At 41.3% G+C, this 12,887-nt stretch overlaps 1 protein-coding gene across 3 annotated transcripts in view; it reads left to right on the forward strand.

The window, feature by feature from the left end:
• PRKAG2 (protein kinase AMP-activated non-catalytic subunit gamma 2) overlaps positions 1-12,887 on the forward strand; it is a 211,618-nt gene that overhangs the window by 58,227 nt on the left and 140,504 nt on the right. For all 3 annotated transcript variants that reach the window (XM_032675097.1, XM_032675117.1, XM_032675106.1), the window contains exon 2: positions 9,002-9,073. In XM_032675097.1, the coding sequence (XP_032530988.1) occupies positions 9,002-9,073 (72 nt within the window). The remainder of the gene's footprint in view (positions 1-9,001; positions 9,074-12,887) is intronic.

Below are 12,887 nucleotides of genomic sequence, written 5' to 3' on the forward strand. Positions count from 1 at the left end.
TATGCAGTTTGCAAAGCGCTTTGGATCCCCACAGGATGAACGATGTATTGTTGTTTATTAGTATTACAAGGCACTACTAACTGATAACCTAGTAATGGTTCCACATCTCTGCATTTCTTAGCTCAAAGCCAAGGGTGGTATTTAAAGGATACACAAGCTGGATTTGGGTAGAATACTGTACTATGAGTGTGATAAAGTTTTGTAGGTTATCTCTGAGAATTTGAGCTTTCTTCTGCCCTTCAGGGCTTTTTATGTTGCCAGCTTCAGCAAAATGCCTCTTTAAATAAGGAGTTCAGAGGGTGATGAATGAAGACATCCATTCTTTTAGGAAAAGAAAAAAAGTAGTCCAGCCTATGAAATAAAGCATATTGTATATATTGGTCTCTTTTTACACATGTTTCTTAAAGTGTAAGAAAAACTACAGCAAATTGACTATCAACTGCATAGATGTGAAATTGTTCTCTATGGCTGCAGAGAGATGCAGGAAAATGTGTCAGGAAAGCATCAAGAGGGGAATCTTTCCTCACTGTGGACTCCATGTGTTGTCTCCTTTGACCTCCCATTCACGTCTTCATCACACCAAGCACAGAGCCATCCTGTTCATCCTGTTCTTGCCTAATTTCTTCTTTGCTTCCACTTTTTTTTTTCCCTTTCTTTTTTACTTGAGGGACTACTTGATCAGAGCAGGTCCCTCACTTGCCTGGCTTTCCATCTCTAAGCTTTCTTCTAATTGTTAAGATTATTCATGGTTATTAACTGACAAGAATGTAAAGAGGAGGCAACAGGCAGCTGTCTTCCTAAATGCAGTGAACTGGAAAAAACAGTTGCAGTTCAAGTATTTGTGGCAGAGGTTTTCTGCCTGGTGTGAATGTCACATTTTTTCCTTCATATAAATGCAAGGGAGAACCCTGTGAGTTCTTCTCAGATAAGGCCATCAGCTGGGGTTTTTCAGCTCTGATTTTGTTTTGTTTTCCTCTTCCTTGAGGAAATGGTTTTTGCAGATATTTGGCTTATAGAGAGTGGGGAAAACCATAAATAAATACAAACCACAGTGACTTTTTTAAAGTAGCTGAAGTGTAGAGAGGATTTAGTAAGCCTCAGTATGATCCTGGCTTTGAATCCCCTTCAGATTGCTCCTGTGCTGCAGCATCTCAAATGTTTTCATTACATTATGGCAAAATCATCTTTTGTTTCCTGTGGTTCTGCGTTTCACTGTGGCTGAAGTTGTGTTTTATAGCAAATGAGAGCCTTCCCCTCCAAACACATTGGGATCCTGTGTCTCGTTTATGTAAGGCAATCTTATAAGTATTGGAAAGCAATTTGGTTGGCACCGAGTCTGTGCCATCTGAAGGGGAACATTTGCAGGCTCCTGCAGTCCTTGCCTTGGTTGTTTCTTAATATCCTCATCACTCATCTGACCACATTTTCCAGCACTGAGGTACGTTATCTTCTGCTTTTACCTTGTGTTTCTTAACTTTGGGTGCTTCTGGAATGAAATGCCTCACCAGAGAAAGGTTGTCTTTGGCTGAGCACCCCGGGAGAGCACTTGATGATGGGTCTGTATGTGGATGGTGGTTGTGTCACAAGGAACATTAAGAATTTTTTTTCCTCCCTGGCTTGCTTTCTCTGCTGTTCCCTCACGTTCTCTCTCTCTCCTTTTTTTTTTTTTTTTTATGACATTTCATTATTTGCACGTTTGCTGGGTTGTCCATCTGCTGTTGTAGTAAATATGCTGCCAGTCAGTGTGCTGTGTGGTTCATGGTGTGAAGGAGCTGACAAACCAGGCTGTGCAAGTGTGTGTGGGGTTCCTATTCTGGCTTTGTCAGAGAGCCTCTCATGATGGTCTGTGACTTACTGGTGAAGTGGACAGCATCATCACAGCATTTCCATACAGCCCTGAGCTCTTTGGACAATCGAAACAGGATGGGGCTCCAGGCAGAAGGGGTTGCATCCCACCCCAGGCTGCCTGTGCTCAGCTCATTTGCAAAGGCTGAATCACCAACAAGACACGGTGGTGGTTCCTGGCAGGAGAGCACAAGGCTTGAGAGAAAACTTTTTTCTGTGAACGGCGTGGGAATGTGTTCTGGTGATTTAAGTCTGAGATTGAGAACAACACAAAAAACAATCCATGGTCTCTTGGCAGTTTTTGTTGATGGATATTGTCTACAGCCTCAGAAGGAAAAAAGGTGAATTTGCTGTAGACTGCTGGAGATTAATACCTGTCAAGATCAGTCAGGAAGTTCAGAATTGAAGAAAGGTGTGCTGGAGGCTGCTGGTATCCCATGATCAGGATAACTCAGGAAGAACAGCTCGGAAGACAGCTGTTTTCAAGGGAATATCAAGGACTGCTGGTTTCAGGGCTCTCTTTATGCCCTTCCCCTTGAAATTCTTAGTTTTAGCAGCTCTTTCTGACCAAGTGATGGCAATCCAAGCTGGGTGAGCTGTGGGTGAGAACAAGAGCTTCAGTAGCTCTTTAGGACCTTGTCTGGGTTTTGTTGCAGCTGAAAGAAATGCCTTTAAATTGCATGTGCAAAGTTTTCACAGGTGAGGTTTTTATATAGGACACTGAATAATCACCTGATGGATGGGGATTTTCACATCTCAGATTTTGGGCAGCCATCGCTCCCTAACTTTTTAGATTAACACCTCTTTGGAACTGAATATTTCCCGTTTTTTCCAGGCGCTTCATTTTGGGGTGATTTACTCTCTCTTATTTCAAATCTGATGCCGTATCTACCTTGACACCAAAGTGCACACAGCTGGTCCTGCACAGTCACCCAATAAGTCCTGGCCTGTGCTGCCTCTGTCATCTTCATGCTGCAGACAAAATCATAGAGTCATTATGGTTGGAAATGACCTCTAAGGTCGTTGAGTCCACCTTTAACCTGCCATCTTCACCATTCCCCCTTGTCCTGTTTTTTGGGAGAAGATATACCAACCCCCATCTACAACCTCCTTTCAGGCAGTTATAAGAGGGATAAGGTTCCCCCTTGAGCCTCCTTTTTCCCAGGCTAAACACCCCCAGCTCCTTCAGCCAACCCTCATCAGACTTGTGCTCCAGACCCTTCACTGGCTTCATTGCCCTTCTCTGGACACTCTCCAGCACCTCAATGTCTTTCTTGCCATGAGAGGCCCAAAACTAAACACGGGATTTGCAGTATGGCCTCATCAGCCAAGTCTCTTTGTCTCATTTCTACCATCTCAAACTCTCCAGACCCACTCAGTTGTTCTTTTATACTATAAATACCCTTAAAAGTAATAGCAAACAAATAAACTGGAAGAGCCTTGTGCAGTGCAAAGCTGGCTTGCACAAATCTAACCAGCCTTGTACATCTGTTACTGCCCACTCCCATTGAGTCATACCAAGACTTAGTCACCAGCATCCTCAGTCTCACAGTACGACTTCTACCTCTTGTCTCCAAAACACATGCTGCAGTCTGCATGGCATGGGGGAGTGAGGAGAGCAAAGCAGTGAGCAACCTACTCCTGAAGGAATAAAGCAGTGTAGCAAGCCTTATTATACTTTACTATGACTGGTATATCAAAACAAAAGGACAGAAATTCCTGTGTATGTCAGTTTTGAATCTTTTCTTGTGCAATAATTGAATGATTTGTTATAAACCCCCCAAGGCTTATAGATAGCATTGCTACCAAAGAAAAGGACAAATTTCTATTCAAGCAGAGCTACCAAGCTATGCCCTCTATTCCACAGAGATCAAACTTTGGATTCTGCTCACAGGCTGTTAGCATATGTAGCATATTTGCTATTCAGAGTTTTACATAGGCTTGTAATAGGTACAAATCCAAGGTTGATCTAAAAAAAATCTGCTGGTGTGCAGAGTGCAATGAAGGAAACTGTTCACAGCCAATGTTAATAAAAATCCCGACCTTCTTCGTCCTTGGTAGGATAGTTGAAGTGCTCATAGCTCAGTAACATTAGCAGAAAAGGAGACCCAGAGAGCCCTGTTAAGGTGTGATGCTGAGGAGTGCAGTTTTTAGCAATTTTTTTGTCAGCACTCAGCTTAATTTCTCTGTATGTTGTTTTCTTCATTTATTTTATTAAAGTAGCTATCTCCCCTTATTGAAAAGCCGTCTTAGTAAAGTGTCACCTTCTGCTTGAGTTATGTTGTAAAAAGAAACTGTAATGTCTGGCAGGCATTTCACATCCTTAAATTTGGTGCAATCCTAGCACATATATAGAACTGAGTGAAGCAGAAAAATAACATCTCAGAGGTGTCACCATCAGGAGTCAGGACTGCATGATGCTACCCACGCTGGGACTTTGAAATTGCTTATAACTGAGGAACCCAGCCTTTCACCAGAGATGGGCTCTGGGGCTGCCAGGAAGCTCTTCTGACCTGAGTCACCTCAGAAACATGGTGCAAGAGTTGAGAACATTCACGGGGACCCACCACCATGGGCACAGATTTCACATCACCCTGTTGTTCATGGTCATGCCTTGTGTCTGAATGGACGTTTCCAAAGGATGGCAGCAGGGACCTGGTTGTGAAATACTCTTTTGATACCCAGCCACTGTTGAGCAGGGCCATAGGAAGGTCCTGCTTCCACCCAAAATACATTGGAAATCGGTCTCTGGCCTGGCAGTCGCAGTGTGCCCCAGAGTACCTTGCTGGCCCCTTGGCTTCAGATGTTGTGTAGAAAATTTATCAGCCTGGCTGCCAAAGTAGCCTTGAAGCAAAACAACAGTAAAACAGGAATCCTGTTTATCCTGTGTTTTTTACTGGATTCAAGGCTTTAGTGGTCTGTTGTTTAAGTCTGCAGCCTCTGCACCAGAATTGCTGGAAGTCCTTTCCTGGCACCAAGGTCTCCAACTGCAGCAGCCTCCAGACCAGAGTGTCTGGGCAAGCCTTTTTGGCAGGAATTCTCCCTGTAAGAATTCCAGGGAATTCTCCCTGTAAGTAAGGAAAGGAACAGTGAAACTGACTGGAAAAGGTGAAAAATGGCTTGGCTACCAGATCTTGTTCCTGTTGCTGTTTGGCTATGCTGTACCAGCCAGTGTATTTGTTTTCTGCATCCTCAAATGTGGTTTTCCTTTCTATTTTCCAAAACAGTTCTGAGAAAAGCTTCTTTTTTTCCCAGGGTATCAAAGAACAAGAATTTTATTTTTCCTTCTTTTCACACCATCCCAACTATTCTGATATAAGGGATGTCAAAGGAAAAAGATCTGGATTTAAGAAGGATCACCCTCTAGATGTACAGGTGACCCAGGCCATAATCACCCTAGAGTTAGTCTCACCATTGGTAGAGAAATTAGTGTGGAGGATCTGTAACCTTCCAGATATCTGCTGTTCCTCCAGAGGAAATAGGGAAAGAAGTGGTAGAGAAGGTGAGTGCAAATGCAGGCAGAATAATCCTGACTTACACTGGGAAATCACCTGTTGAATAGGTGTTGTGGGAGATTTCCTTCTCCAGGAGGGAACCTGACTGGCTGCAGGAGCACTGAGCCCTGGTTCTGCTGTGTCACAGCTCTGCTGTCCTCCAGAAAAATCTTTGCTATCCCTGGGGCCTTATTCTTCAGCAAATATAACAGGAGCTGCCATGACAACCTCTTGTAAATAAAAGTGGATTGAAAACAAAATAAATCTGCAGCAGCTTTGTGGCTGTAAAGTGAATCTAAACTGCTTGAGAGGTCATTTTTTGTAGCTGGAGTGGCAGGAGTGGTGTCTGGCTGTCAGGTGGTGCTGAGCGATGAAAGGGCTGACTGGGGAGCACAAGCGTGGTAGGAAAGCTGACAAAACTTTGCAAAACAGACTTTTCATACTCTTAGCTCCAGGTTAACAGCACCAAGAGCTGCCTTTGCTCCTTACAGGGGTGATCACAGACTGTGGTCTCTGCAGAAGTTGTCTATCCAAGGATATAGTGCAGGACTGATGGACACAGGGCGCGATGCCGTTTGTTCTTCAGCCAGGGCTCTGCAGTCTGAAGGATTCTTCCTCATACCAGGACTCCACTGGTCGCCCTTGCTGAAAGTTTTAAAGGTCTCTCCAGAACCATGTGGTTGTCCAGGGTGCTTATTCCAAGTGCAGCACAGCAGAGCTGGAGAGCAAGACAGCTGTCTAAGAACAGTTTCAATTCCCAGTTAAAGGCAGAGGGAGCCTTCAGTGTGTATCTGCTGGCATAAGATCAGAGCAGTCAGATCTGTGACAAGGGCCAGGGCTGCACCACTGGCTTGTCAAGAGTTCTGTGGTGTTTTGCAACACTTTTGGAGCAGTTTTTATTTTTAATTTTTTTATGAGTTACTGTATCATCAACTGCATCATCACATGTGCTCCTGATAACGAGGAACGTAAGAAACAAATTGGTATCTGTCTATATTCTGCAGAGATACATGTAAAGGGAGAATAAGCATCTAATATTTCCTTGGTTCACCAACAGGTTAGAATTGAGACAGCACTATTTGAAGCCTGGTACTTGATATATCTATTTTTAGCTTCTGTAAATGGATGCCTTCACATATAGAATCCCATGAAGAAGTGAAAGATGAAAAAATTGTTAGGTAGCAGCTGCAATTACAGACTTTATCACAGGACTAAAAGTACAACTGTTGTCCAATTTGAAACATTCTGCAGCCCTGTATTAAAAAAGAAAGATCTCATGCTGCCCAGAAAGCTCTGGCTTCAGTTATTTCTGCTTACAAGTAGGGATCTGTTCTGGATGTGGAGACAGATGAAGTTAGCATACCTCCATGATACCTGAGAGTTACAAATTAGAGCAGAGTCATCAGATGGGTTTCATGATACTTTTAGACTTTAGAATGTATATATATATATATGTGTGATTTTATGCTTGGAATTGTGACTGAGAACTGAAATTTAGCTCCTAGAAAAATAGTTGTACCTACCTACCCCCTGCTGGGTTTAAAGGTTTCTGCTCAAAAAAAAACCACTTATGGTTTCATTCCAGATTTTCTGAACAGCTTTTTTGACCCTGATTACAAGATATATGTCCCCTTAAACCCAGTTTTTCCGTGGAAGCTACACTAAATAGTAATATAGGGATGCTAATATGTGGAGCTCCAAGGAGGTTATTTGCTTGATTTATTCCATGGAAAATGACTTAGCATACATCAGATTCCAGCTTCTGCACTACCGAAGATGGGTAGAGGAAAATGTTGGTAAATCCTTTGGCTAAATTAAAGTAAACACAAGGGGATATGTTTTTGTGTAACTTTCCATTAGGCTCTTTAACTTCTTCACAGAGATTCTTCACTTAAGTCCTTCAGTAACTTAAGAAGTAATAATAATAATAATAATAATAATAATAATAATAATAATAATAATAATAAGCTGTTTATTGACAGTGTTTATAAATGCTATTTATGGCTGGCTAATTTTTATATGGAGTAAGTAATTTTAATCCTAAATAATTATGAGAATAAGCAAATTAATACAGAAGCTTTTCTGTAGGGTCCTGTAGTGCCTGGTTCAGCCTCAGTCAAATCTTGATAAGAGTGAAAATCTAAACCAAAAAAATTGCCTCTTCTTTTGGTTTTGAGGTGTTTCCCTATGTTTTTAGTTGCAGACAAAGGTGATGTGAAACACAGATATCAAAGCATGGCAATGAGGGTGATTTTATGTAGTTGAGCTGTTGTAGATAGACCCTATTGAATGTGCATGGTTAGAACTGGGAACAGATGAATTTGTCATGAATACTTTGGTTTGGGGCCTAATGATTTGGGGCCAGCTTGGCCAAGCCTGGCTGCTGCTTTTTTTTTTTCCTTTTCAACTTGGCATGAATTGCTCCCATGTGTTTCAGTTCCAGTAATTCAATATTTTGTTCCTTATTTTTGTTGTTCAATTATGCAACCAGAATATTTTTGAACACTTGTAAGGATTATGCTTAAGTTATACACATTTTCGAGCATATTTTGGATTTAGTATGATTACACAATGGGATGTGATTAGACCTGGGGCTGCTCTGAGTTCTGAAGACAAGCAAGCCCTGAAGACTTCCTGGACAGTGCTAATTTTTAATTAAGCTCTATTGGATCACAAATTAGGTTTATGTGAAATTGCTATTTATTTATGTTTTGAACTCTTTTATGTGCACACAGATGTGGTGGTAAAGAAGCACTGAATCATTACATGGAAAGGGTGATGCCTCCCATGTGGGAGGTTCTGTGTTGGGGAGGTATTCCTGACATTTAGAAGATGATTTAGGACCCAAGACTCAGTTCTTCAGCACACAGCATTAGGCAACCTCATGCTTTTGGTCACAGAATTGCTCATTATCTACTTTTCTGATCAAACAGATGCTAAACTTGACACTAACATAATTTCCTTATGCATGTAGAAAGGAGCTCTAAAAACCCTGTGGCTGGAACATGAAGCAGCATAAACAGAACAGACGGCAGGAGGTGGAATGTAATTGCAGTTTGTTTTTGTTAGTTAAAGATGAGCATGTGGGCTTTTCTTATGGCTTTATTGTCTTTAGTCCTGCAGAATTGGCTGCTCCTCTCTCATTTGTGCAAGTAAATTGGTTATTTCCTCCCCAGGCACCGTGGCACAGTTTTCTCCCTCTTTGTTGTATATGTTACGTATTTCTCGGAACATCAGCGTATTCTCATTCAGGTTGTGTTTGTTGCCATAAATACTCTTTAAGATCATACATCCCACTAAAGACAAGGCAGGCATTTGCTGAGCAAGTGGCTGTATTTAAACTGCAATTTCCTAACAATTTTTCTATGGCATTTGGGTACCGCCCCTTGAAAGTTTTAACACAGGACTTTTTCCTTCAGCTGCAGGTGGTTTTTGATGATGATGTAGTGCAAAAGGGCTCCCTGTTCACTTGTAACTCACATCTGCCATTGGTTTCAGCCACGGAGAACAATCAGGGTCCGTGTTATTGCTTGCCAGCAATTGCTGTGGGTAAAGCAGTGGGCACTTTGGAAATAGATCCCTGGGCTACAGTCATGGGATGCTCTGATGGAAGGAAGAAGACATGGATAAAGGACATCAGTTTTTCTTCTCTGTCCTTGCAGGATCTCAGCTCATTTGCCATGCCATTCTTGGACGGTGATGTGGAGAGCGCAGACAAAAATGCTTCTCGCAAGGTAGGATATACCCAAAGCTTCACTTTCACTGTGGTGGTTGAATCCCTTGGTGGTAAACTCAATTTATTAGGCTTACAAAGTCCTAGGGTGTTCATCTTCCCTGCCTTGCCATTAACCTGTTGAGAGTGATGCACTAAATCAAATAACAGTGACTTTTGCAGGCCTTGCCATGGCAGTGCTTTTGCAGTGTAACCTGTAAAGGATGAGAACTCCTGGTGGTATTGTAAATACTGCAGATGTTGTGTGTAGCATTGCTGTAAATCAATGAAGTGATGTTGCACTGTATTCTCAGGAATATAGTTAGCTAACAAAGTTTATGGTGTTGCTACAGAAATACAGTGCCCAGATAGGTATCTGTGGCAGGTTTTCCTGGAATTAGCTCCTGGTGGTTGCTCTCTGTCTACCGAGGCTTTAAGTGCTCAGTGTCCTTGATCTATCTGTCCTTGGCACTGGCAAAATGCACTGCCTTAATTTGCTGAAGCTGTAGTGGTAGAGTCTTCCTGTAAACAAGGTGGAAAGTTTTCTCCTCCATGTGGGATTAACTCAAGGTTATCCATCTGGGGGCGTCGATTTGTTTCTCTGATGACCTGCTATTAAATTAAGCCAATACAGTCACGGAGTTTGCTTTCTTTAAAAATGATCAGGGGAGCACATTCAATGGATGACATTAGGGATGGTTATATAGTGCCTACACAATCTCCAAAGCAATAAAAAACGGTGGGTGGGATCTGTCATCTTCAGGTCACAGCCTCCTCATTTTCACAAAGCGTTGAAGTACCAAGCTGGTCTGCTAAATGTGAGCCTCCTACCACCCTGGCAAAGAGGGATGCACCTCCAAATAGTACACAACCCCAAAAGCTGATCTTTAGCTACACAGTAGGCCAGTTGGACTTGTCACAGTATTTATAAGGCTATGGACCTCCATAGGGGCTAAACCTGCTACGGGCTCATTTGTCAGAGTCTGCAGTTATAATTCAAGGCAGGAGAAGCAATAAATACTTCCTCAGCGAAGGTGATCTGCGTCTAGAACAATAATAACTGAGCTCTGTTGACTCGTGTTGACAGCACAAGTTTCTATTCCTTTGCACCTCTCAGCAAAGGACAGATGTTCAAAACATTTCTGCAATCCATCAGTAATTGAATGTGTTTACAACACTGGCCTTGTTCTTTTCTGTGTTGGACCTTTTAAGACTGACATAGGAGTTGCTGATGCAGGGGGACTCTCATAGATGCCAGGGAAATTAAAATATACAGTGTTACCAAAAGGTGCTTGTTTTGAGGGTTTGAATAAAATGAACAATGTGACGTTTTTGGAAGGGGAAGTCATGCTGGAAGAAAGCAGGGGTTTCTAGCTGAAACATGATTTTTTCCATTTATCACCTCCTTTTCACAAAGAAAGGTGAGAAAGCTGCATGAATTTCAGTCATGAGGAGAAAATGTGCAAAAGCTAATCGAGCTTATGTGCAGTGTTACATGGTATTGTTTAATGACTTCCACTCTACCATTTCTGAATCCCATGTTTTTCTTCTCACTGGCCTTAGGAGTTTACTTTGATGATTGCTTGTCTTGGGAGAACTGGAAGAATGTTTGAGTAGTTGCCCCTTTTTGTAGCTTCAGTAAGTGCTGGTTTGGTTTTTTTCCCCCTACTTGGGTCAAGTTCTGCTTATGGAACTGCAGTTAACTTTGGAATGACCATGCAATTTGGGCTTAACATCTGAAACTGCGTTTTTAACTGACCTCCTCAATGTTGTGTGTAAGACCCAAGAGATTTTTCTAACGCTGTTCTTGGAATTCTGTTGAACACATGCAACAAAGTGGTGAGAAACAGTCTGGCAGTGCCCAGATTTTGATAAGAAAGAGGTCATCTAATAAAATCCATTGCCACACCTCTCATCCTATATATTGTTTTCCTCAATGTGAAGTATGGGATCTTTGCTGCTGGTGAATGATGAGTAGCATCAGACTGCAGTATTTATTTAATTCTAAATACAAACTTGCCAGTCCCTACTGCTGATACATAAAAAAACCCCCCAAGTTACTCTTCACTTTCAAGTGAGAGGGTTTTTCTTAGTTCAAGTTTGAAATCACAGTATGGTGTGTAACTTTTGTCTATTAAAAGCCAGTATTTCATCAGTGGTGGGGCTTTTCCATTGACTTGTCATGCTGGAGACAGGCAATTCATCAGAGATGTCTCTCTTCCTGCACTTAACTCTTCTATGGCCTGGGCTATAGATCAAGGTAGACAAGAGCAGTTCCCAGCCCGTCTTTCCGATCTGCCATTAATTTAATCCTCCTGTTCTTTGTGAAAGGCTTTTAGAAACTGAATTAACATTTTTCACAGAGATCCTCAGCACTTTACCGTGCAAGTGTCTCTCAATCATTATCCTGTGACAACAATCCTCATTACACAGCTAGGAAATTCAAGTCTAGAATTATTTGTTCAGATTCATGTAGGAATTTTTTGGCAGTGGTTGCAATGTGACACACATTTTCTGAAGTTTAGCCTTAATCACTTCTCATTAATATGTCTACTGTTATAAATGATGTATTCTTCTTTCCTTTAATGACAGGAAGAGGATAGGGATAGTTTTCACCCTTCTCTGTTGAAGATGGAGAATATAATACTGTGAAGAATCTTTTATAAAAGTTTTGGGCACGGTGTGATGGAGAAACATGCCTGTGGCAGGTATTTTGGCTTTTATTATGGGAAGAGGGGAAGTTTAGAGACCTGGAAAATCATGAGTGATGGGAGTGATCATAATTCTGGTACAGTATGGCAACTCAGCAGTCAGGGATGAGTGCCTCTCTGTACCTAAATTGTTCTATCAATTTTAGAGGTCTTAACACCTTGAACGCTTAAAGATCTTTCATCCAAAATGTAGGTTAAAGGACAAAGTGTGGAAATTGTAGGAAACTGAGAGCCATTGCTTTCAGCTTAAAGCTCAGGGTTGTGAATGATTAGAAAGAAGAAAATGACAGAAGAAGAAACTTGTCCACAGGGGAGCCAGCTGGCAAATTATAGATGGAGGAGGGAGGAGGAGGAAGAAAAGAAGTTTGAAGAATAATATTGATCCATTCCTTTATGGAAATGACAGAATTGTCATAAAAATATAACCAAAAGGTTGGAAACGAAGTGTGCATTAAAAATTCTTTTCTCTATGTGGGGAAAAAGCTGGTGAGATGTTTATCTTAGATGACAGAGGTGCCATTAATAACTTAAATGTCCAGAATGTTAAAGCAAGATATTTTAAAATTAAATCTAAGCAACCCTAATAAAACACTCTTTAATGAGTTGACAGAGTTTTCCTCTGCCTAGTGTTGATTTGAATAAATCTTGGAGCAGAGGTGAAGTTCCAAAAGACAACCAAAAAAGCAATTACTGTGCTAATATTTGTGATGTTTGCAATTAGGATAATGTGCAGGTTTGTCAAACACTAGTCCTGGGCAAAACACTAAAATAGCTCTTGTTGGATAGTTAATGATGCTGTTATAATAGACTCATTTGGACTGGAATTAATTGTAAATTGTTCTTATTGAACAACTCTGGGGGTTTAAATGGATTATAAATTTGGTTGAGAAATGTCATAGTGTTGGTGTCATGTATATAGAAAAGTAGCACAATTCATTTTGATTTAAGAAACAGGAATGATACTGAATAAACATGGAGCCTATTAAATAATAAAATCCTGGCTGCTAAAATAAATGGGGACTCGCCAGTGGAAAATTTTGTTTCTAGGCAGACAAAACATTCTGTTGCTATACTACATCATACTTTATCAGTGACTTGAAAGATAGACAGACTCATTACTTATAA

The sequence above is a fragment of the Chiroxiphia lanceolata genome, chromosome 1, assembly GCF_009829145.1.
Source record: "Chiroxiphia lanceolata isolate bChiLan1 chromosome 1, bChiLan1.pri, whole genome shotgun sequence".
NCBI lineage: Eukaryota > Metazoa > Chordata > Aves > Passeriformes > Pipridae > Chiroxiphia > Chiroxiphia lanceolata.